Source organism: Vipera ursinii (genome assembly GCF_947247035.1).
Source record: "Vipera ursinii genome assembly, chromosome: 1".
Classification (NCBI taxonomy): Eukaryota; Metazoa; Chordata; class Lepidosauria; order Squamata; family Viperidae; genus Vipera; species Vipera ursinii.
The window spans coordinates 108,902,331-108,928,651 of NC_139512.1; the positions used below are offsets into that span (position 1 = coordinate 108,902,331).

The 26,321-nt window shown below is 41.0% G+C and overlaps 1 protein-coding gene across 2 annotated transcripts in view; it reads right to left on the reverse strand.

Moving 5' to 3' along the window:
* The window catches only part of CD151 (CD151 molecule (Raph blood group)), a 42,320-nt gene extending 21,615 nt beyond the window's left edge, over positions 1-20,705 (reverse strand). Inside the window, exons 1-3 of one of the 2 annotated variants that reach the window (XM_083350678.1) lie at positions 20,537-20,705; positions 2,375-2,476; positions 1,064-1,255 (exon numbers count right to left, since the gene is read on the reverse strand). In XM_083350678.1, coding sequence (XP_083206804.1) covers positions 1,064-1,255; positions 2,375-2,458 — 276 coding nt within the window. In that variant the 5' untranslated portion in view covers positions 2,459-2,476; positions 20,537-20,705. Of the gene's footprint in view, positions 1-1,063; positions 1,256-2,374; positions 2,477-19,401; positions 19,423-20,536 lie in introns of those variants that run through there. The other variant, XM_083350679.1, reaches the window with a different exon arrangement.
* Between the last annotated feature and the right edge of the window lie 5,616 nt (positions 20,706-26,321).

The following is a 26,321-nucleotide window of genomic DNA, read 5'->3' on the forward strand; positions in this document are numbered from 1 at the left end:
AAGGCATCTGATTCCAGATTTGAATCATTAAGCCCACAAGAGACACACTTCTCCTTTGACGTTCACTCACCACGGTGGAACATCATATCCATTCATCTTATCGTTCAACGCACAGCTCTTTATTCTAATCACAGAGATGCTTAAAATATGAGCTGAGCTCAGACTTGGCAGAAACAGCTGAAACCAAAGCCAGCCAAGCCAAATGAACTTCTGGCCCCAAATCAGGAGACAATCGACCTGTCACAGCCAGCCACTTAGAGGAGGAAAAGCAGGAACAAACAGCTCTTTTCTTCCCCAAAAGACAAGTATTAGTTTTCTGTGGCAAAACAACCTAAAGGACTGGACCAACTTTTAATCTGTAATTTTTGGCTTTGGGGAACAGAAACAAACAGGGATAATTTTCCAACACAGTGAGCTCTTGTGTGCAACCAGAGTGGAATGGCCTGGCTTGCAAACCACGTCCAACACCAACATCTTCTGAGGCTACTAGAAGAACTTCAAAAAATATCCTCAAGGGTGACTTGATCTTTAAACTATAACAACCTTTCCCCCAACTTGGCACCCTCCAAATGCTTTCGGACAGCAGCTCCCAGAATACCTCAGCCAGCATGGACACTGTAAAGTTGAGGAAGACTCCATGCTCACCCTGCTCTTTATCATAACACATGTACAGGAAAAGGACGTCAAAGCAACCAACTCTGTACGTTTGTTTTTTCTATGTCAGAAAAAGATGTTAGTTTTACCCACCAAATAATTTTGCTGGAGCAAAACTGATCTGTATTTTGTCATTCCATATTTAGAAACAGTAGCTCTTCTTTCAAGCTGCCCCAAATCTGGGTTTCTTTTCTAATTTAGCTTGCCTTCATCTGACTAAGCCAGGGGTCTTCAAACTTGGCCCTTTTATGACTTGTGGACTTCAACTCCCAGAATTCTTCAGTCAGCGTGCCTGGCTGAGGAATTCTGGGAGTTGAAGTCCACAAGTCATAGAAGGGCCACATTTGAAGACCCCTGGACTAAGCACATTCCCCTTCCCATTGTGTGTTCCAGGTGTAGAGAAACTCACCACTTTCAGCAGGCTCCGTTGTTCCCTAAAGGTTGCACAGCAACCCAATATGCCAGTAATCATGACAACAGCACCTGCCACCACCAGAATGTAGGCTGTTGCCAGGTATATATTAGACTGCAAGAGACTAATGTAGTCACTCTTCTCAGCCAGGGTCCAAATGCCGACTGCCATCACAGCTCCTCCTGCCAGCTAAAGAGGGAGAAAGAAACATACAGGATGAGTGAGAGGTATTGGTATTAAAATTTCCCAGAACCACCTAGTTCAATGTTCTTCAATCTGGTATCCGCCATGTGCACTGGACCGTGTCTGGAAATCGTGGGCCTCGTAGCACAGTTTTTTTTTAACCTTGGCAACTTTAAGATTTATAGACTTCAATTCCCTAGAATAAGTCTAAGCAATTTTTTTTACTTTCACTTTTCTCTGGGTTATATGATTAGGAATTTATCAAGATCCAATCAAAAAAATCAAAATTGAGAGTTTTGTAATTCTAGCAAAGGCATGAATGTTCCGTGAAGCTCAATTTAGGAAAAAGTATCTGAGCCACACAAGCACAGAAAGAATTCATGATATAGCCTGAATACAAACACCCTATGTATTTGTTGCATTTCAAGGACCTTCCAATATGTTATCTCTTCAGTGTTATCTAGGATCCCATTATGAACTTCTTTTGATAGGCTTCCAGACTATGCAGCAGGCAGTTCAAACAAGGAGAAAAAAGACAGTAACTCCTAAATCCAGTTCAAGGACTTACCGTAAACCCCTGACTTAAGATCAGGGGATAAACCACCCTTCTGTGCAAATGAAAATTTCAGGTGCCACCTTCTTCAATCATCAATTACTTGTTGGCTTTAGAAAGTTACAAGCCTCTGAGCAGAAAAGCTACATAGATGCTAAGCCAAATGATTGCCTGAATGCCTTATCTCAGTCATTCTTAAAAACAGAGTGAAGGCAGATAGATGTCATGCATTAATTAGACTGATATATTGCCTTTCCTGCAAAGGCTCAAGGCAATAAACATAACTCCCTCCTTCCATTTTCCCCCCCAATAGCAACAGCCTTATACAATGAGCTGAGCTGGTGGTCTTTGCAATCCAAATCTAACACTCTATCCAGAACACTACATTAAATTAACCCTAATCACTCCTACACCCCTAAAATACCCTAGATTTATAGCACGGATGTAGGGCAGTACCCCCAAATAGTATTTATTTATTTTATTTTATTTTTTTATTTTAATTCCATTTATATCCCGCCCTTCTCCGAAGACTCAGGGCGGCTTACAAGCTTAGCAGTATAGTGGCTCCTTACCCAGAAGAAGAAGTTGAAGATGAACAGCAGGTATTTGAGACAGATGGTCACACATGTCTCCTTGCTTTCACTGTATTCACGCATGGTCACAAATCAACAGAACTGTAAAAAAGCAAGAAAGCAAAAGCTTAAACCACGAAGAGTCATTTCCTTATTTAATTTTGTCATCCAAAGTGCAAGCGTGATCATTCTGCATTTCTCTATATACCGACAACTCAGCTGGCATGACTACAAAACAACATAAGGGAAACATGATAGGGAAAACATGCAGAGCACGCTCATGGGAACTTTTTACATACCAACATGGGGAGGGTCTGCATTTTCCTCTGCAACAAATATCACAGTGCATCTTTCTGTTCTCCTCTGATTCTATTGCTTCTGTGTATGTTTGTGTTATGTGCTTTGGGTCACGTTAACATAAGAGAGTAGGATCAACCTTTCACTGATTATCTCCTGTGGGTACGGTTTTCTCTAAAGGAAGCCAAGTTAAAATTCCCTTTCCAGGTTTTATGCCTTTCTCCACTTTGGGCCACAAGGGCTGTCACAGGTTTTAGTAAATTAAGACCAGCCTCTTGAATTCTTATCAGAAGGCTGCGCACACACACAGCAAGGAAAAGAAAGCAAACATATAAGAATGTGCCTTCTTAAGTTTTACACGAGTGCCCTCACGTTAAAGAGACACTCTGGATTTACTACAAATGGAAGTTTGCAATACAAACAACTTTTTTCTCCTTTCTGGTCTCTTGCGTTTAGAAAGTTCTGCCATCCTCCCAGGGCATGGCACATTTTTCTGGAGAAAAAAATGGGAATGCTTCCATCTCTGTTCCAGTCTCTTCCTTTTGCCCAACTGCACACAGAGAGAAAATGATTTTTCTTAGGACAGGTGACAACATAGTTGGCCGAAGACCTTATTCACAAACAAAAGGAGAGACTGAGAGATGACTTGTATGCACCCAAGATAGTATCAGGGACAGAATGCTCTAGTCTTGGCTTGCTGACAACCCTGTCATCATGAAACATGTCTGTGCTCCCCTTATGCATCCTTTCACATTCCAGTATCCTACTTCTATTAGGCTTCCCAGGGATTTATTGCTTGTAAATGGTGAGAGATTTACTGTTCTCAGGACATACAGAACTGTTGTCAAGCCCCATATAATTAACAAATCCAAGAAGCAAGAACCCCATGGCTTCCAGGAAGGCATCATTAAGGCTAACCTCATACAAAAACAGCCCAACCTTTCAAACTGCAAATTCTCAGCCAGACTTACAGCAAATTTAATTAAGGCGGAATCTCTCCAAAACAGCCCATAAGCTCTCATAGTTGTTTTGTTATTTTCTCTTCTCCTCCAAACTTCCTTCCTCTTCCCTTCCTTCCCACAGTAACTAACTGTGGGAATTATCACTATTTAGTGGTATCAGTCACAAAGATTATATAAATTCAAAATGACATGGCTGGCAAATAAATTTAATGAATAAATAAATGAATTAATTAAACTGGCTTTAGCTTTCATGGACAGCTACTTGTCAGAAAATTTAACAGCTTCTGAATTTTTCTTTATCGTTGAGGGGCAACTATCAGTTAAGCCTACCTTTAAATGCCCTACAGATATGGATCTAACCCTGGGTAGTTTTGTCTGGATGGATTGTTGAGTTTTGGTACACAATAACAACATGTGTATATTTATCTGAAGTGCTAAGGAACATGTGGAAAGGTATACTTCTTCTCTCATTCATTAGCTTGCCATCTTAATAATATGGCATAAAATACCAGTTTTAAGGAAGTGTCATGTCTTCCTCCTAGAACCAGCTTTCCTCTCCAATCCATCCAAATTAAACAAAAACTGTTCTATACAAAAAATATTCAACCTTTGGTAGGTTTCCTAAATGTTTGCCTATTTCTGTCACTGATGTTATCAGAGTTTTATTGATACATAAAGGGAGTCTGTAAGATTCAAAAGCCAAAAAAATAGCTCAAATGTAGTATTGTGAGTCATTATTATTATTATTATTATTATTATTATTATTATTATTATTATTATTATTATTATTATTATTATTATTATTTGTCCATCAATAAGAAATATCAACCAAGAACATTCGAACTACAATTCAGCCATCTCCAAACTGCAAGGAATTAAAGGCAATTCTTTCCAGAGGAAAATCTTTAAACCTAGCCAACCCTAGATTTCAGTGTCCAGATGTCTATTTTTCTCTTCCCGATCATCGTAAGAAATGATATTTCAGATATGATCACATGTTACTGCAAACTGCTCCATTTCTATTATTGCTTCCCTATTTTTATCACAGGAAACAATTCAGTGGGATTTCGCAGATAGTTTTAAAAGACACTTACTGATTTTAATGCTATAGCCCAGACATGTCAAACACAAGGCCCGGGGGCCAGATCCGGCCTGCGAAGTGGTTTCATGTGGCCTGCAAAGCCATCCTGGAAACAGTGAGGGAACGACCCCCACTGCCTTGGCCCTGGCCCAGAGACCCTCCTCCTGCCAGAGACCCTCAGATCTGTTCCACTCCTGCCCAAGCCCCCATAGGCACCCTTGATGCGAACCATGTAGAGCTGGCCATGCCCACCCAGTAGGCCATACGCACTTTAGCCACGCCCACCCAGTAGGCCACACCCACCCAGCCCCCTGAGGGCAACCGCAATGATGATGCGGCCCTCAATGAAATTGAGTTTGACACCCCTGCTATAGCCAGAAAGCAGCTGGAAATTCAGAAAGCAGCATGATTAATGCCCCATTAATGGCCAGTGAATCCTGAAACTATCACTGCTCTGTCCGGTTGTCCTGGCCAAAAAGCAGCATTTCAGAATATAGCAAGACTGTTCTTGCAATAAAACTGGCAAGCCACCGGGGATACTACCAGAGCTAATCATACTCCGAAGGAATTCTGTCTTTTACAGGTTCATGCTTTTCTTTGCCATCAGTTGGAACAAGCTAGTCTTTTTCATGGTGCAGTGGCGATGCAGAGTCTATTAAATCTCTTTAAGGTAGAAAATGTGATATATCTTCCTTAGTGCCCGTTGGGTTCCTCGGTCTCCTGAAGTTAGCAAAGTGCTAGCTTCTTGCAAAAATATTTATACCAGAAGCACTTTAAAAAAAACAGTGGTGGGTGGGTGGCTATAGGTCAGTGCTTTGTTTGGGACTGCATCTACTTGCATGAGCAGAAGTGGAAATCTGGGGTGGTAGAAAACATTGTGAAGGGACTAGTCACTAGATGAACTGGTAGGAAGAACCTCACCAGCTGTTTTCTAATAAATTGGCATCCTGTGATTGAACATACCTCCTTGTGATGCCAGTTTAGTGCACAGGTAAATTTCATGATAGAAGTTTTGTGAGAACAACCGCAATATGCTCTTAAAATTCCAAAACCTGAAAATTTGAAAAGATTCTCTATCTCTAAGCGAGCACCAGAGTTCTGTATGCAACACAGTTTATCTTTCTGATCTCAGAATTTGGATGCACTTGTGCCAAGGAAATCTGGATTTTGCAATACTGCGTAAATGAATTAGACAACCTAAACAGAAGATTAGTTTGTTTCTTTTAAGGCCTGCTTCTGCTAAAAGCCATGCTCACAATCTTTGGAAATTATGCTCGTACCTGACTATTTGAATTTGTCCGTGTTATGGCTTTGTCTGCACAATGCTCACAAAACTAATCCAAACAAAGGCAAAATTTGAGTTGCTCGTTCAAGTCACAAGGAGGTACCCTTTGAGTTTTAGAGAGCAACTATAGGAGACGAGGTCTGTTTTAGTCTCCTATTGGTGGGCTTCCATGCTATATCTAGTGAACCACCATGCAAGATGGGATGGTGACTAGAAGGGCTGAGGGAATGATCCAGTAGTTCTAGTCTCACATTCACGTATCACATGCTGAGCTATGTACAATTTCAAGAGATAATCTCAATAGAAGACACTAGCTTTCTTAGATCATTCAATCCTGAAAATGAGCTATCCCCTTTTGTTAATCTGATACAGTTGAAAAGGGAGATACACCCAACATAGGGTCAACTTGCAGATCATCTCAATATGACTATTTGATGAGTTCATTCTCTCCACCAGCAGAATAAAGCTGTTGTGAAGAGATACAGCCCTTTCCTGTGTCCACTGGAATTAAATCTAATGAGTAGTTTCCTGCATCCACTTAGGAGTTCAGTACTCTAGAGAAGTAAAATATTGCTCACAGCCAGGAGGAAAATTACCTTCTCACCATCCCCTCCAAGCTTCTGGGAAAGGAAATTGAAATTGGAAATGACATATTTGGAGGGAAACTCCTCTGCAGAAGTTCATCCATATATCTAAATTATGCCCTGCAATTTTCTCACCCAGATCGTGGTTGATTTTTAGTTCAAGTCCCAGCAAGACATTGAAGTCAATCCGATCTTCTGCTGCAGATTTTAAGTTGGGGACCAGAGAATTGAAAGAGGTCCCAGACAGCAACTGTTCCAACCTTCATTTCTGAGAAGGGCAACTGAGCCCTAAGCCATCAGATGAGCCACTTCTAGGGGGCTTGCAATATCTTGATGGCTTGCATTTCATTCTAAGCCACCATGTTCTCATTCAGCCCAGAAAAGCTGAGTTATTGGCTCAATGGCACAAGCTTGCGCCAAATATAACATGTAGAAGTATCTGGAGCCGTTCATACATATTTCAAGGTATGCATCACCAAGAAAGACTGCAAACATCCTGCAGGCAACATTTTCTTGTTATTTAGACATATGTTCAAAGAGACTCCAATAAAATACCAGCTCGTTTCTTGCAGTTATGCACAGGTGCATGGTAGAATCATTCAGCCAAAGGAAGCCAGAAAGGAGAGTTAGGGAGAAAATACATCCATAGCTCATTGCACAGTTATTGCTATTCTTCTTTGAGGCTTTAGAGAAATCTCTTACTTAGAGCAGTGCTTTTCAACCAGTGGTACGGGTACCATCTGTGATACATTGGCACCTGGCAGGTGGTACGTGACCATCCTATAAAAGTAGCGGGGGAGGGGAATGAGCTGAATCAGTGGCAGCACTGCACAACCCTGAGCGAGAGATGGCTGGAGCTGCAGGGCTGTCAGGGCTCAGCAGAAGCGCCAACTAGCTGGAATGTTGCAGCATCCTCAGGGTCTTGTAATTTACATTCAGATGCTTGGCAACTGATTCATGTTTATGACGGTCACAGTGTCCCAAGGTCATGTGAAGTGACCAAAACCTGCTGCAACCACCCAGCAGATGGGGGGAATAAAAACCAAACACCTCCCCCCTCCTCCGCTGCCAATCCTCAACAGAAATGCTCACAACAATGAAAACCTTGGACAGGAGGAACAGCGCCGCCGGGCAGGCAGGCAGGTGTCTTGCTCGGCTGTGGCTTGGGGGGGGGCTTTTTTCAGTGCCATTGTAACTGTGAACAGTCACTAAGCGAACTGTTGTAAGTCGAGGACTACCTGTACTTCATCACTTTTTTCCTTTTTTTTGGGTCATCAAGTTTTTGACACCTTGCTAGGCGACTGATGGTACTCGGATGTTGCCATATCCTAAAAGTGTTACAATGGGTGAAAAGGTTGAAAAGTCCTGACTTAGAGAGTTCTGCCCTGCCCATTTTTCCGTACAGAAGGGCTTTTCATAAAGCATTTCTATCCAAGATTCCAACATCAATTAGACCGATACATTTTTCAAAATAGTTCAACTTAATAGGCACAACAAAGATTTTTAAAAGATCATTAAAGTATTTTTAAAAAGCAAACATCAAATACTACCATAATACCATAATAATCTTCTCCTGCACTGATAAACGGCCATTTTCAATATTACGTCTGCTGAAGCTTTATATTCTATGAATTGGGAACCTGAGTCTCTTCAAAAGGATTCAATTTTTCCAAGTTGAAATCTATTTATTTTAACTGATTCTAAGTCTATCAAGTAATAGCACCACTTGTCTCACAACAGCAAAATGCTGAGATTATAGTATATCCAGTGTGTTTTTGACTAGTCACCTGGTTGGCACAAGAGACCAGCAATTGCATACAGGTGAGTGAAGTTGCTGGCAAAGAAACAAGGACCTATATAGGTCCTCCCCTCCCTCCCTCCCTCCATTTCACTCTTAGCTCCATAAGACGCGTGCATCTAACCCATTCCTCAGACTTCCTTTACTAATGGAAGTATTATTTGCTAATAGGTTTTTACTAACTAATTCAGTAGAATACAAGTTTTGTGATGTCATTCTGAGAAAATAACATTCTGAGTTCCCTCCTCTTTTGCACCAGGATAAAATGCTAATAATTAAAAACAGGCACATATACACAGCCAAAAAAATCCTACTGGCTATTAACTTGAGCTTACCCACATCAATCTACCAATATTAAATAAAGTTTATGTGCACTTTAAGAAAGAAGAAGAGAAAATATATCAGGGATAAGGAAACAAAAATAGAAGCTTAAAGGCTATTCAAGTAGCAGATTTGCTGAGGCACCTACCTGCACTCATTTGGTAAAAATTATCTCACTGATGGCAAATTCCAGCAGTTTCTTTTTGCCTCATACCACTTAACTGTATAGGCCACAGGTCTGCAACCCGCGGCTCTTTCAGCCATCTCCTGCGGCTCCCAGTCCTCTGCCATGTGCAGTCCAAAAAAAAAAAAGTGGGACTAAAAAAGTTCAACCAATCAATTCAAATATGCAGGGTAGGTGCATATCTCACCTTGGCTCCACTCTTCAGTCAAACCCTGTTCTGCGCATGCGCGCATATACGTGCATGCGCACACATTTTTTTGCAGCTCCCAGTTTTTCCTTTTGTGAGGGAACCAGTTCTGAGTGGCTCTTTCACTGTTTCAGGTTGCTGACCCCTGGTATAGGCTTTTGTTCTCCAGAATGCCATAAGCCATCTTGGTAGGAAGCTGGGAGGAAAAAGGAGTAGATGGGTTCATGCTTGCTTATCCAAACATGCTACTCTCTGGCAATGTGTGAACTCAGAGACTGTCCCAAGGCACAGCTGCAGAATTGGGTAGAACACCTGTGGCCCAGGGTTTTCTCTTATCTGGCATATGCTAAGAAGTAAATTATTAATTATAAACAAGCACCTCAACAAAGTCATCTGCTCACATCATCACACTCCTTTATAATTACAACCATCTTTTTACCCACACTCCTTGCCCTTCGTACTTGTCTCAGCCTGTATGGTAATAAAGAAAGCAGCTCCTGAAGCTACTTCTTTGTAGCCTATCTTGAGGCTAGATCTAAACCCAAAGCGGGAGTTTAGGAAATAGAGCTAAAATAAAGATTTAAAAGCCACAATCAAGCAAAACAAGAGCATAATAAACACTGCTCTCCAGAAATATTACAGCCTTGTTCCTCCAGTCTTAGGAATAATAAAAAACTTAATTGTTGCCCAGAGCCTTAGAAATGAGCAATTACTCTTCTTCTTGTGGCAGTAGGAAGAGGCTCTTGAAAATATAAGTTTCTTGCTAAAGTTTCTTAGCAGAAAACAGCTTATATGAGCCGTCCACAACCAGACGCCCTTCAAATTTATTGGATATCAGTTTGAAAATCCTCAACCAGTATGATTTGGGTAGAAATCTGCTTTCTTGATGTACTGGACTACAATTCTCATTATCCCAATGGCTATTCGAGCCACAAACACAACTGGGTGTGATCAGACTGGGGAAGTGTGATATATGGTTTTATTCTGTAAGTCTCCTTCAGCTTTTCCAAGACAGGCAAACTAGACATTTACTAAGCAAAAGAAGTGTCAATTTTCCAATTAGGGGGAAAATGTAAATAGACATAACGTTTTCAAAGGCTACTTCTGTTTTCAGAGGTGGTACTTTTCAAAGGAGTCAAATTACAGGGCACTGCTTTAAAGATGAGGGAAAGACGCCAGAAAATGTTGTCAATCCTTGTTATTCAAGGATAATGTAAACTGGCACTAATAATGCATCGCTGTATTTCACAGCCAGGGCGTAAGATAATGGCTACAAAACATTTCATGGAAGAAAATCCAGATTGATGGAGCTAGTCCTCAGCTAACCAGCTAAGTGAATACATTACAGACATTAAAACACTTATCCAAGCCCTAGACAATGCAAATATCTCTCTTGTTATATACTTGAAATGAATAAACAAAAAACATCACGATTGTTCTTCACTTTATTCTTGAGGAGGAAAGTCTGACACTTTGACTTACAGCATGGCAGTTTCATTTCTCTTTTGGAACTCAAGAGAATGCTTTTAAATTACAAACGGTCAAGTGGGGCAGGGAGGCCCAAGGCTGTCACATCCAGGGTCTCCAGCCCTTTCCCTGAAATAGCTGCGTTGGAAAAAAATATTTCCTATAAAAACACCTTTCATTCTGCAAATGAAAGTTGTGTGCAGCAGCTCCTTTGGGTTTGCCAGACTCAGACCAGATTAAAAAGAGCTTTTTTTTCCCCCTAAGGCCCTGGCTCTTGTCACTTCACTGAAAGATGCGAGTCCTTCATTTCTTATTGTTCCCTCATTCATCTCAGTGGTTGCTGAAGTGGCTCTGTAAATCAATCACACAAAAAGCTTTTAGAATGAAACCATTGTACACTGTACACTGGCACTCCCATCAGCTGGTTGGCTGCTTTCCTATTATAAGCCTAACAGCACTGCCTGCCCCTTTGGAGGCTTCTTGCTAACCCTTTTTCTGAGATGTTTTTGTTGGAATATGTCTGACATGCACAAGACCCCCGTCCCCTGATATACAGAAAGCATGCATCTTGCCCTATCTTAACTTAAACATTTAAAACTTTCACTGAATAACTGGTTCTCTATTAGTGCACAAGTGAGATTTAAAAAAAAAACTTTTAAAGATTCTGAATAAAAATCCTTTCAAATATTTCTCTCCTGTTTTTAGTTATCTATTGGCCCTTTTTTCCTCCCAGTCCTTTCCTGAGGCTCAATTCTAGGACTCAGCATAAAGCATATAATGAGCATTTTGAACAAAATGACTAATGAAGAACTCTTGCAACATTGTGACTATCCTAATATTTCCTGGTGAAAGATGAGCTACCAAGGAAGATGGAGGCACCTGTAAAAGGAAAACAGATCTCTGGATATGCTCATCTATCTGCTTGCTAGTTATTAGAAATATAGCCCACTGTTTTTGCTACCAAATGAAATGAAATGGGGGGAAAATCATTTATTTCCAAAAGCACCTTTTATTTTAATTCTATATAAAATATATTTCCTGCCCTTCTAGTGCACATGCACCACCAAATATTCAGTAAGCTTTACAAATTTTACAAAAACACATCATATCAATAATAAAATCACAATTGGGTTATACATATCAGCTAAGCTGCTTAAAGTCAGGGTTTTTAATTCCTATGTCTTTGTGGAAATAGTCAAGTAGCTTCTTTGGTTGCAATACAGAAATAAATAATGGTTGCCCACTGCAGGATATTTTTATCTATTTCTGACTGTAGAGAATGCCCTAGTATCTTTTGGTGGTCTTCGATCAAAGTATTAACAAGAATCTATCCTCTTTAAATGTGCAGATCACCAAAGTTTCAGCTAAGTTTAATTTCTATTATCTAGAACTTTTTCCCTCAGAAATCATGTACTGGAGGGCATTTCCAGGTATGGTTGGCATCCATGACCAAAAACACATCTGCTTAATTCTATTAATTCTTTTATTGGGTTTCTAGTTTTCATCATCTCCATTTCAATGTTGTTTTTTCCATTTTTAAGCCTCTTTTTTTTATATATGCATTTTTACTGACTATTGTGTTGCCCATAGTCAGTTCTCGTGAGATGGATGATTATATAAATTTAATAAATAATAAATGAAAGATGTATGTTACACTGAGGAAACCAGAGATCCAGGTTTTCCTCTAACTTTCCCATCCATGTCTCTTTTCCATCATCTTTTCCAGGTGGCCTCTATCTAAATTCTATTTGGATGTTGTATTATCTTTGACAATAATCCCTTATTAGGAAGGATCGGCTCAGAATTTTCCCCAAAGTTATTTCTTATAAAGATAAATTCATATGCAATTGTGTGTCCCCAAAACCTGCAATTTGTTTCCCATTATAAATCTTAATTCAATCCAACTCTGCATTTTTCCATGTTGTGTTAGCTTCTTACTTCAGATAAAATTCAAAATTTGAGGCCTGGATTTCTGCTTGCATGATGGGACTTGCTTCTATTCCTCCAAGTTCCCATAAATGACATGAGAAGAACTGCAAAGGAGAAATTGTTCCCCACACCCATCTCTCATTTTTGCAGAGGCCATTTCAATGCCAAGAAAAGTTAACTGAATACTACACCATCATTTCATCATACATAATAAACACAAAACAACCAATGCAACTGGAAAGCAATACAGGTCTGGGTTTGTTTGTTTTCCCCCCACTGTGCTATTTAAATTTACAAAGAAATTAGTTCTCCTTACTTTTACTTTGATTGTGTTCAATAGTACTCTGCAATAATATTGCTCAAACTGAAGTAATTTCTGTAAATGCTAAACCTCCTTCTCATAACAAAAGTCAGGTACTAATCAACTAAATTGAGCAGCTTCACAAGATATCATCCAAGTTGCACTCAGCTGCAATTTGAAGAAAAGCTGCACTTCGATGCACCATTAAAAATAAATCCACCTCTTTTAGCTGTCGTTGCTTCCAAAAATTCCAATAAAATAACACAGTTTCTAGTGTTTATGCACCTTTTAAACAACCCTATGGTTGAATAAATAGGTGGAAGGTATTTTTCCCCCTCGGGCCATTAACATTTTTTCCAGATAAAATGGTAAATGTAAAAACGTTTGTGAATCATATCTTAATGCAATCTCAGAGAAATCTCAGAGGGTTAATTGGTTGAAGTCCTTTCATTAAAAAAAGAAAAACTTTCTGCAAGACTAAGACTGAAGTGGGGATATAGAAAATTTTGTGTCTGAGATCATGTTAATTTTGTGTTTGAGATCATTTCTCCATAGACATTCAGTAAAACATGTTGGGAAGAATGCTTCATCAGCAGTGCCCAGAAACCAGGTCAGGGTTTTAAAAAATCATTGTAGACCCTGGAGACTCTCATAGACCCTAAGTTCACTATACCAAAAAAAGGTATACAAGATATAGGTCCCATATTATAACTGACAATAATTTTATCCATTCAGTCATGACTGACTCTTGGCGATTCTATGGGCCAGGTCTCTCCACATCTTCCGACCATGCATTTCTTCTTTGAGTTGTTCTGTGCTCTGGCTTGTGTCAGCTTTGATGGTGATATTATAATTAGAAATCCACAAGATACACATTTTGGAGATAAAATGATCTTATTGTCTCTGGGCACTGTATCCAGTAGAGAATACAGGCCTGTATACAAACTAGAGACACAAACTACAGAAAGAAATACAGCTGCATTCAAAATTCAAAGAACTAGAGGAAATAGGAGAAAGATCAGGACAAGTACAATGAGCCAGACCCCATTCAGAGTAGTCAAAATTCAAGCTGCATGTAGGTAGACATCTAACTAAAAGCATGGGGTTTTAGACTTTTTCAAAAGAAAATACACTCAAAAGTTACTTGGCTCTGACTTGTGCAAATGCCAGCACTGCCTTTCACAAATCATGGCTGACCGCTTCCCGTGATGTGTGAATCAGCCATACAATGAACTGACCTCCAATGAGTGTTGGTGTGATATAAACAGAAACAAGGAATAAAGAGATGCTTCCCCTTTTGAAACAGCAGCACAGCACTCAAAGTCCAGGTGAAGTCCTCAGCTTCTGTTCCCGCCCCCCCCCCCGCCCCCGCAAAAGCTGGGTGATGCAGACTGTAGGTTTTACGTAATCCATTCCTGAACAAAATTCGCTACTCAGGGCTGCTTTTAGGAGATTTCAGATACAAATGGGCAGCACAAGTTCTGTTGTGCCCACACAATCAGCAACTCCCAGATGCCTTTGTTTTCATTAGAATCTCCCACGTTGTTTGTGGGAGCATTACTAAATCCTCAAACAGCAGCATATTTTCTTTAGGAGCAGAAGTAAAATTAGTTTGCCAAAGGAGACATCTGGGAGCCAAGAATGGGGGAGAAAAATTCCGCCCAGGCATATTTCACTGAGCAAAACTGACCTTAACTAGGCAATGACACAGAACAGACTGCAAGACAGCAGATGCCAAAGGAAATACCATCCAGCCACACCTTCCTCCCTCCAATATACACCTCTGCACATCATTTTAAAATATAAATAAATAAATCGTGGATTAGGAGGGTTGGGACATTTGTCTTTCAAAACTAAGAGTCCAAAAAATAAAGGCTCTGATTATTATCCAGATTACAGATGAAATGAGACACAGGCCTCTATGTCTGGTCACTCCCGCTCTGGCACCTCAAACAATGCAGCTTGGGAAATGGTATGAGAGAAATGCTTCCAAGGGGTTCAGCTTACTCCATGAGGTAAACTTGGCTCTCTTCCAGATCTGCAGATGGGAGGGATGGTTTGGCTGTACTGCTTTGAAAGAGACACCTAATCTTGCTAACCCCCACATTTCGATATATTGAATTTCAATTTTTATAGTTATTAACCAGCAAACAAATATAGGGGGAGAAAAAACCAAGACAAGGCTGTCTATCTATAATCATTTAGGCCTGTATCTTACAGGGAGTATCCTTCCACCCTCTTGATGCTAAGTAACAAAATTCAACATTATAGGTTTCTTAAAGACCACATTAGCAGGAAGGAAATCAGCACAGACGTTACCTTAATGGCTGGGGTGGCTACTGGAAGAGGGAAAGATATTGACACATGGTCAAATAAAGTATACACTAAAAAAGAACATGTGCGATAGTTCAACCTCTATTATGCTACACAAACAATGTGCTTAGGAACATTATGGCACATGCCCTCTAGTCTAGTAGCAGAGAGGGGAGTTCATCTATATACAAAGAAAGATAAGAAGCCAGACCCCTCTCATTAAATATGTTTGGCAGCTTGCAGATAATTGGTTTAAATTACACTGTAACAATTTTATTCTGTAACTTGAGGGATTACCTCTCTCCGATATTATATTCTGGTCTGGTCTGGTCTGGCAGGGTTCATGTGCTCCAAGTTCCTTCAATTAAAATAATGCCATTTATCAGGACTCAGGAATTGTGCCTTCTCTGTACCAGCACCTGCCCTCTGGACTGAAGTTCTTCCAGAGATTTGAACAGCTCCCGTCCTGCAGGTATTTTGAACGGCCCTGAAGATGTGACTCTTCACCCAGGGATGAAGAAGTCGGCAGTTTGGCGGGTCGAATCCCGAATGCCACGTAACAGAGTGAGCGCCTGTTACTCGTCCCAGCTTCTGCCAACCTAGCAGTTCGAAAGCACGTAAAAATGCAAGTAGAAAAATAGGGACCACTACGGTGGGAAGGTAACAGCGTTCCGTGTGCCTTTGGCATCTAGTCATGCCGGCCACATGACCACAGAGACGTCCTCGGACAAGTGCTGGCTCTTTGGCTTTGAAACAGAGATGAGCACCAGCCCCTAGAGTTGGAAACGACTAGCACACATGTGCGGGGGAACCTTTACCTTTACCTTTGATTCAATTAAAAGCATTTCCTTTTTATTAATCTTTAGTCTTGATAAGCCACTTTTGATGATGGAGAAAGTAGAAGTCAAGCCTAGACTAATACAGTCCTATTGATATTTATTTGGAAGTAAAAATATCCCAAAAAGGAGATGAAATTTTTCAAGATTGAAATCATATTCCAGATCTGGCTGCAACAATGCAGATGACCTTGAGACAGCAAAAACAATTCATCTGGAATTCTGCACCCCAGACCTACGCTAGTAGTCTTAGATTACACTCTACTAATAAACCCGGGTGGTTAAATGTTGAACTAAAAATCTTACAAAAAAATTAGGCTCTTTATTATTCCAAACTTAGAGAGAAAAGTTATTCAAAGCAACATTAGAATTTATCTACTCCTTTAAAACAAATGAAACAGCTTTTATTGATTAAACCCTTTCATTAAGTTTACATTCTATTTACAAAGAAAACAATTAACATGCCTCTGAGTTGCTATGTATTCTCAAAATTATTTTAAAAAACAAATTCCAGAATGGGACACCTTATTTTTAATTTGTTTTCTGGTCACTTTTCTACATTTTGCAGCCAGCTTTCACCAAGGTGGTCCCTTTCATTTGTACTGGATGAAAACCTGTCACAATAACCAGTTTGAGAGAACCAGACTACAAAAGGTTGCTTTGCAAAATAAAAATGAACCTTGCTCCTTTAAGAGTTGCTTCCAGCTCTTTATAGCCAACACCAGCAAATTCTATTTCAACCTTTCAGCTTTGTTTGTTCCCAAGATCCTAGATACCATTGCCCAGAACTGCCTACAGGTTTGGCTGCCCTTTTCAGATTAGCAGTTGCTTTCTTATTTTCTTAAAACCTTACTAGCAATCTTTTCCTGTTGCTAGACCACCACTCTCTCTTTGTTCTTTTACCATGCCACTGCACACTACAATTCTCCTGCACACCTAGCCAATTCTAGCTGATTTCAAAACACTAAGCAGGATCAACTACAGAGTGCTTGGATGGGACACTGCCAGGAGGTCCCAAAGCTATAGGCTAAACGGAGTTGAAAAAATATCCCCAAATAAGACAATGGCACAACAACCTAATTCTATTACCAAGACCATTACATTTGTGTTCACAAAGTCACTAGGGGTTAAGGTCATCTGAGGACATCATTAACTTGGTTTGCTCTCCTTCAGCTACTAAGGAAACAAATTATACAATGATGCAAAAAGCACATACTCTTTGACAAGGCAGTATTTACAACTCATTAGAAAATTGAGAAATGCTATTTTGTTGGCTTTTCATTAGTCAGCATGGTATAATACAAGATCAAAGTCTTCCTATCTAATCATTACAAAATATAACAGTAGATCTGGAGCAAAAAAGATATCCCTAGGGATAGGCAGTCTAGCATTCTCTAAATTTCTGAACAACTCCCACCAGCTCTTTTCTTGTGCAAACTGGCTCAAGCTGATGGGGGTGAAGGCTGAAACATTTATAGAGTAGCAGATCAGAACACATTCCCACAAAAAGTAATGCAAGTTTCATCCCATGTTACTATTTTTGTATTACACCCAAAGGGGGGGGAAATAAAAACCTTGGCATCCACCCCAAGAATGACATAAATGAAAAAAGAAAACTTTTTCCCATTTCAGAAAAGTTGCCCAAGCTCCTTTTTCTTGTTACAATGGAGCTGCAACTCCCTTAAACTTCTCCATTGCAGCTAGCCTGCACTTACCAACCACTCATTCAGTACCCATTAAGTCATGACAGTGGTGAGAAACAAGACTTAGAACTGGTCCATGAAGTTGTGGTCTTAGCAGTGTATCCAATTTGGTTTTTTTTTACTGCAATTCAGGCACCTTGCAACTCACACATACTGTATTTTATGATGGTTGGAGCATCCCGCAGTTACGTGGTCACCATTGCCAGTTTCCAACAAGCAAAATCAACAGGGAAGCCGGAGGGTCGGGGGGGGGGGGGAAGTAGAGCCATGGTCCCATGGCATCATACTTAACATGACATTACACAGTGCCTCTCAGTAACAGAGTTGCCGGTCCCAATTGCAGTTGGTAAGGTCTTCCTCTACATGCTCATGAAAGCAATCAGAAAGCTGTAAATACAAATTGAAGGCAAACTTCTCTGAAGCCTTGCAAGTATATCAGTACAAATAAATTTATGAAAATGCAAAACAGAAATACCTAATACAGTCTGTTATCCTGACACTGGGATTTACTACCTATTTCCGTACTTTCAATTTTATATTTTAATTGTATTTATTTATTTATTATTGGGACTTATATGCCACCCTATCTCCCGAAGGACTCAGGGAGGCTAACAACAATAAAACACAATAATACAAATGTTAAAAAAAAGATTAAACTAAGAAGCCCCAGTGGTAAAATATTAAAAACATTTTTTTAAAAAAAAACTATCGTCAGAGGCTGAGATTGCATAGCACGCTACCATTAATATATTTGGCAAATTTTCGACTCAGGTACAAAGAGCTAATTTTTGGCTCAGTTAACCCAGATTACCAGACTATGCCAACAGAACCAAAATACCATCTTAGAATTCAGAAAGTAAACTTACGTATTAAAAATGAACATAACAGTCTCCCCTATCTTTTAAATGACCAATTTTGGACATTAATCATTGTTTAATATATTCTAAAGTCTGCTATAGGAGGGGTCCCCAACCTCTGAGCCATGGACCAGTACCAGTCTGCAGCCTCTTGGGAACGGGACTGCATGAGCAGCGGGTGAGTGAACAAAGCTTTTTTCCGCACATGCGTGGGATCTAGATTGCATGTGAAACCATCCCCCCACCCCAGTCTATGGAAAAATTGTCTTCCACAAAACCAGTCCCTGGTGCCAGAAAGATTGGGGACCTCTGAGCCTTGGTGGAGCAGTGGGCTAATGCCTCCCTAAGTAACACCAGCTGCCTGCAATTAGTCCCACCAGGCTCAAGGTTGACTCAGCCTTCCATCCTTCCGAAGTAGGTAAAATGAGGACCCAGATTGTTGGGGGCAATAAGCTGGCTTTGTAATAATGCCGCTTGGGGAGGGCGGAAAGCCCTAATAAGCAGGCATATACATAGAATGAAGGCTACTGCTAAGCACATTGATTTGTGCTTCTTAGATTGTAAGCCGCCCTGAGTCTTCGGAGAAGGGCGGGATATAAATGGGATTAAAAAAAAAATCCCCGGTCTGTGGACCAGTACCGGGCCGTGGCATACCAGCAATCAGTCTGCACAAACAAGCAAAGCCCCATCCATGGGATGCAGGCAGCACACGAAACCACGTACTTTCCGGTACGTGGAAAAACTTCTTTCCATGGAACTGGTCCCTGGTGCCCAAAAGGTTGGGGACCTCTGCTATAGAACCTGTGTGTCTGTGTGTTTGTATGGTCTTATTATATATGCTGGCCCAAAACAAACGTTGCAACTTTCTGGAACCACTATTAAAAAAAACCCCAAGTCTCTGAAATCCATCATGTGAACTCACTTTCCCAAACTGGAATCCTATATATGTGATTGGAATTGTAACTTCCAGAATTCAGGAACCGCAGACCAGGAATTTTGGAAACTGCAGTTCCAACTGGGGGGCACCAGGCTGGGGAAAAAAACGGATCTGTAGTTACTCCATCTAAGTAAAAGACACATATTTTTTGGAGCTGACAGCACTGGGTAAACCATCAAATGCAGAATATTAAGACACGGGAGGTGCACCCAGGCTATCAACTCTCAAAGCAGGACAAGGTGAACACAGGTCTCACCACAAAACTTTTCACTTTCTTCCACTACCAGGTCGTCCAAAAGAAAGAGGGTGGCCTAAACAGCTAGAATGAATTACGATTAAAAAAAATTTGTAGAAATAATCCACCTAACATAACTTCCATCGTCTTTCCTTGCAAAACAACAACAACCACAACAAAGCAATCAAGTGTTCCTGGGCGAGCGAGCTGCTATCTCGTTAGTTCCATTTTCACAGAATAAACCCACTTAAGATAGGAGAATTCTGATCCCTTCCCCCCCCCCCCACCGCCAACCGCGGATTTCCGAAACAAAAAGTTGGATGTCCAACCAAGGCTCCTGCCTCCTGCGGCTCAAATAAAATGAACCTTCATCTCTCCCCCACCCACCCACCCCAATACACACACACACACACACACACACACACACACACACACATCGCCTCTCTTTCCAAGCAGATCCAAATCGAAAGCGGGGAGGGGGGGGGAGAGGAAGGACTCGATCCCGAGTCGGCTCGATCCCGAGTTATAAAAAAAAAAAAGGCAAACGATACAAAGAGCAAGAAACGACCGCAGCGTCCTTTCACACATACACACACACACACACACACGGCCTCCACTCCCGCTCGCCAGAGTCACTTTCAAGGAACTTTGTGGGCCTCCAACAAACCAAGCACCTCTGTCTCTCCCCCCCCATCCCCACCCCACCCCACCCACCCACACACACACACACACACGAGACAAAGAAGATGGGAAGGACGACGAGTCGGGCTTCCGCGGGGAAGATCTCAAGGGCTCGCCCAGGTATACTCGCGGGAGGCAGCCAGCCAGCCAGCCAGCCAGCCGGCCGGGCGCCCCGGTATGCGCCCTGCACCAACACCCCGGTACCTTTGGCCTGGCGAGCCGGGTGGTCCTGGCGTTGCTTGGTGGCGGGAGCGGCTCGGATCGCTTTTTTACCAAAAGCGCTCCGCCGAGACGAGCGAACAACCGCGGCTCCTCCCGAAGAGACCCCGCCCAGCTCTCTCTCCCTCTCGCGGCTCCGGCAGCTGCTTCGGTGCTTTGGGGGGAAAAAAAAAAGCGTTTGCATAAACTCTGATCTTTCCGAGACGCCTAGCGGAAGGACGGGACCATTGCCGCCTGGAGGGGGGGGGCGGAGGAGAGGAGACGGAGCGAGGACGCCGAAGCGCCCCCAGGGCTGGAAGGGGAAGTCGGGTCCCGGGAAGAGAAGTCGGTGCCTGTTAAACCAGCGTTTCCCAACCTTAGGAACTTGAAGATGCGTGGACTTCAACTCCCAGAATTCCCCAGCCAGCATAGCTGGCTGGGGAATTCTGGGAGTTGAAGTCCACGCATCTTCAAGTTCCTAAGGTTGGGAAACGCTGTGTTAAACGGAGGTCACGCGAGACCCGCTGTCTGGGGATGTAGGTGCCTGGGTGTGAGGGTGATGTCACCGGTCTGGCCTTCTGAGATGACTGACCTCTTTCCTGGCGTTGGCTGCGAGTCAATGGAACGGCAAGACTGGAAAGCAAGCTGAGCTTAATTCCCGATGACTTTTATCCATCCATGGGGCCATCTCAAAACCCAATACCAAAGCAGTCCCAAAAGTGCTTTTTCAAAAGGAGGCAGCTTGGACCTTCCTTTTTCCCCTCTATTTTTCAAAGAAAAGCAAAGCAGGCATATACATAGAATGAAGGCTACTGCTAAGCTTGTAAGCCGCCCTGAGTCTTCGGAGAAGGGCGGGATATAAATGGAATTAAAATAAATAAATAAATAAATAAGTCCAATTGCCTTTTGGAAAAGCAGCTTTGAGACGACCACGATCTGGATGTCCCAAAGGTGCTTTTTTTTTTCAGGAGGCAAAAAAGGAAGTCCAGTTGCCTCCTGGGGAAAAAAAAAACAGCTTTGGGACAACCGTACCTGGATGACTGAGACTTCTCCATAGACAACATGAAAATAATTATCTTCTAAGATTTTGTTTCGGCTGCAGTTTGGTCTACCAGGTTTTCCAACAAAGAACAAGCCAGGCTTCTCATTTAACTTTTCAAGATTAGTCAGGGTCAAATAGATGCTGCTGCCTAGTTGGGATAACAAAACCGACTTGTCTTTATTGCAGTTATGAATAGTTCAGCTTTTATAACATGGTTATTCTTGATTGACTGAAAGTTTATTGAGGTTGGTACGTTTGTACTTCCACAAACTTACTGCTAGGCTAAAATATGGTTGATTCATTTGTGGCTTAGTGAGTTACACAAATACAACTGCAATCCATCATAAAGGAAGCTAGAGAATGGAAATGCTTTTTTTAAAAAAACAGTTCGTAGTTCATGCTTGGAGTCTTAAAGAGAAAACATTTTTGCAGACTCATTAAATTTTAAATTAAAAACAGGATTCTGAATATATCAATACAGTGCACTGTAAAGAGCTATTACAAGAAGCAAAAAAAACACACAAAAGCACCCAAAATGTGGTTTGGGGAATAGGGCAAAGTTAGGGAATAAGGACTCCAGAGATAGTATGGTGGTTTGCCTTCTCAGAAACTATTACAACCTCATTAATGATTGAAAACATGTAATTATCCACTGCTGTGCAGGTTCTCAGATGTTGCTTGGTAAAAAAAAATACAGGAAACCAGAAGTTGCCTTCAAGCTTTATGTTTTTATTCAGGTAGAACAAAGACAGGCTCCTTTAAAAGAGAAATGCCCCGAATGTCAGAAAATCCCTATTTTTATGTCTTTTTGATTACATAAGCAACTCACCCAGCAAAGCTGACACACATAAGATAAAGACCTGTAAGGCTGGCACACTGTAAATAAGAAGGGAGAAAGCAGAAGTAGCTAAAAATGTTCCCTTTTGGGTGTTTCCCTAAGACACCATATGTTCCCCTGGTGGGTTAGGATATGGGGTGCTTTCTTTGCTGTCCTTTCATGACCCCTGCATCCATGATTTTGCAAGTGCCCAAAGACAGCGGGGCCATCTGCACATATTCACAACTGATATTTCCTATGTTGTCCCTAATTCCGGGTCAACACCACAATGACACAATCTTAGTTCATTTTCCTATCCACATTGCTAATACTATGTGAACAGTGAGGAATTGACATTTTCAAAGAATCCTACTTCATAACTGTTGGACTTTAAAAAAAAATATTTTTATTTGTTACTCTATATCTTGCCTTTTTCCCCCCCTGAGAACTTAAAGCTAGGATTACAGAAAGCAAACATCCTGGGGAATTGACTGGTTATTCCACTGCTATTAGAAAGTTGCTATAATTTCCAACATTGAATTTATGGACTGTTCTGTGTACGCGGAATACAGAGAGGTATTGCTGGTAAAAGTTCCTAAAATGCCAAATGCCATCATTTGAGTGTTGTCCAGCATCTATGGTGTGGATTTGTGCTTTGTTAATTGTGCTCTCAAGAGACCACCAAATTTGGTTAAATGAATGGGAATCCCTGAAAGTTAGGAAAGCATACATGCATAAATGGCAGTACTACACAACCTCTTGTTATCGGTGTTCATGCAACTCAGGGTGAAGAAAAAATTAACCTCTTAAGTTTAAACTTTTATAATTTATTTTCTGTTTAAAAAAAAAGAACAATACACACATCTGCTTCTGGTCCACTTTAGTCCTTATTCTTTTAGTTTCTACTGAGAGACATGCTGACTTGTCCACCTCAGTGCAATATGTGTCTTCATCAATAGTGTCCTGCAAAAACAGAGATGATAGACTTGGGGAAACTTCTTTCCTTGCTAGAAGCCTCTCTTTTTAGAAAGGGAAATGAGTCATTGTTTTCCTAATGAAGTCTCTTCAAAGGGAATTTATTTTCTGGGCATTCTTAAGTAAACAAAGCCTGAGGGCACAAATAGATGTGAAATATGTCCTGGCTTGAAGGGAAGATGCTGAATTTCTGTTTTGAAAAAAATACATATAGCATCTGCTGATGGAGAAAGGTGTCTGATAATTTGTAGCAAAGCTGGAGGAAAACATTAACTCTTGCTTTCCCTAATCTTTCATTGATTTATCAATTAATGCACCTTATTCTCAAGCTGATGGTATTTAGATGTTTAAAAGTGTACACGTTAAATGAGAAAACACTTCAGCTTCGCTTGTATTGTAATCCTGAGACACCAGTACAAATGTGAATGATGCTGTGATATTTTATAAAAGCTGGCAAAAATATTTTGAGTACCCTTTCTAAGCATACAGGGAGGTAGTTCTAGTTCTTTTGTAACATATGTATACTTTGAAATTATTCCTTTTTCTATATTTCTGATATATTTGATGACTGATAGCAGTTTATTATTATTAATTGGTTCTTGTAGTTTACAAAGAGTAAGTATGGCAGCTTTCTCAAAAGTCTCATAATCCATAGTAGATCCAGATAAAAACAAGTCAGAGAAAAACAAGCACAAAACAGGGAATGAGTGAACGAAAATATGTAAAAAATTTCCATTACCATGTAAAGCTACAATGAAGAATTGATCTCTGGTTTTGGGGGCCATTGTGGAATTTTGAGAGTATACCATGGGTGCAATGTGTATTAAGGTGATATAGCCAAAGGGACGCGGTGGCTCAGTGGGTTAGGACGCTGAGCTTGTCGATCAGAAAGTCGGCAGTTTGCCGGGTCGAATCCTGAGTGCCGCGTAACAGAGTGAGCGCCTGTTACTCGTCCCAGCTTCTGCCAACCTAGCAGTTCGAAAGCACGTAAAAATGCAAGTAGAAAAATAGGGACCACTACGGTGGGAAGGTAACAGCGTTCCGTGCGCCTTTGGCGTCTAGTCATGCCGGCCACATGACCACGGAGACGTCCTTGGACAAGCGCTGGCTCTTCGGCTTTGAAACGGAGATGAGCACCGGCCCCTAGAGTCAGAAACGACTAGCACGCATGTGCGGGGGAACCTTTACCTTTACCTTAGCCAAATCAAAACAAAAAATTAGGTCGAACTAAACATTGCCAAGAAAAGTATGTATGAATGCACTCTTATCTGTAGGCACCATATTAAGAATATTGCAAGATGCAGTGACTTCCTGATAAAGGTGAACTTTAAAATAATAGTAAAAGAAATTAGGACGGTGGATACATGGAGATGCCCCAAGAAGCAATTCCAGATGTAAAGAATACAAATGTGAAATAAGCAGAGTTATTTTGGAGAGAAAGGATTTGGATAAAACTAAACAAATGAAACTAACCAAGGAAGACATATAAATACAAAGAAATGTGAATAGGCAAGGCCCACAGAGCTTGAATGAGAGAACAAGTCATTGAGCAGAATCCAAGAATGTGAAGAAATGCAAGGAGGGGGATGACATTCAAACAAGGGAGGTAAGTCAAGAAAGACATTTCCTTGGCAGGAAATGGTCTACATTACAGAAAGGTTACTTTAAATATAACGTTCTTGTATTTATTTTGTCACATGAGCGATTTTGTGCCTCATGTACCGTAATGCTGCTCTGCTTTGGATACATTAATATATGTGCAGACAGGAGATATGATTTGCTATTTTGTTAGCAAAACTTCTTCATCACACCTAGCAAGAGGAGTAAATCATTCTGGAAGGATGAAGGAGATGCTGGATGGGAAAACATAGATGTAGATAGGACAGTGGAAGAACTATAGTAGCTGACACACAATATTCACAGGACATGGAAAAATGTTTTGCAGAAGAGCCAGAGAAGAAGGGCCATATTTGGCAGAAGAGAAATAATGTAGTGCGGTGGTTCTCAATCTTGTCTTCACCATAAACCCCTTTAAATACTTTTGTGGCCATGGACCGTGGCCACGGATCACCAGGGCTTAACTCAAGATTTAAATCGTAACCTTTCTTCAAGCCTTCGCAGACCTCCTGTGACAACATTATGCTTCCCCTTCCCCCCCCCCCAGGGGTCTGCAGACCACAGGTGGAGAGGTGCTGATATAATAGTTTGAATATAACAATAAAGAATAAAGTAATGCTCAAAAGGGAAAACAAAACTGTATACCTGATCAAGAGTGCAGATGGCAACAGGGTGGAGAGAGAGATTGTGACAAAATGAGACCTAGAAGCAGGGCTTTTTTTCTCATAGAATGCTCAGAACGGAGTTCAGGCACCTTTTTTGGATGGAACCTTGTAGGGTAGGCAAGGTGGGTTGTATGACGTGTGTGAGTTCCGGCACCTTTTTCTTTTACAAAAAAAGCACTGCCTAAAAGATAATAAATTTTGTGGCAGACCTAATGAGGTGGGGGGGGGAGAACAGCCTTGCAATGGGAGATGTGGAATAAAGAATCCCTGTAAAGAACAGCTAGATGTCCTCAGTGTAGACATCAGAGGGATGAAGGTAAATGAAAGAAGATATAAGTCTTGAATAAAGCCAACAGATGAAGGGAAAACAGTGTTAGTAGCAATTTTGTGTGCTTGGTGAATTATAATGTATGATTTTTAAAGCAATTAGACCTAGGTGAGGCAAAGCCTGAATTTCACATTTTCTTTTATGGCCAGGAATAAAGAAGAAGATTGGCAAGGCTGAAACTCATCATGCTATTTCCACTGGAGCTCTGCTCCTAAATTTCTGGCAGAGCTTTTTGAGGAGAATATGTCCAAACTCATTCAGCTAACGAGGAAAGTTTTTGCTCACCACTAGAATGCTTCAGAAATGAAAGACAAGATCGGAAACACCAAAAGCTGAATCACTGATGA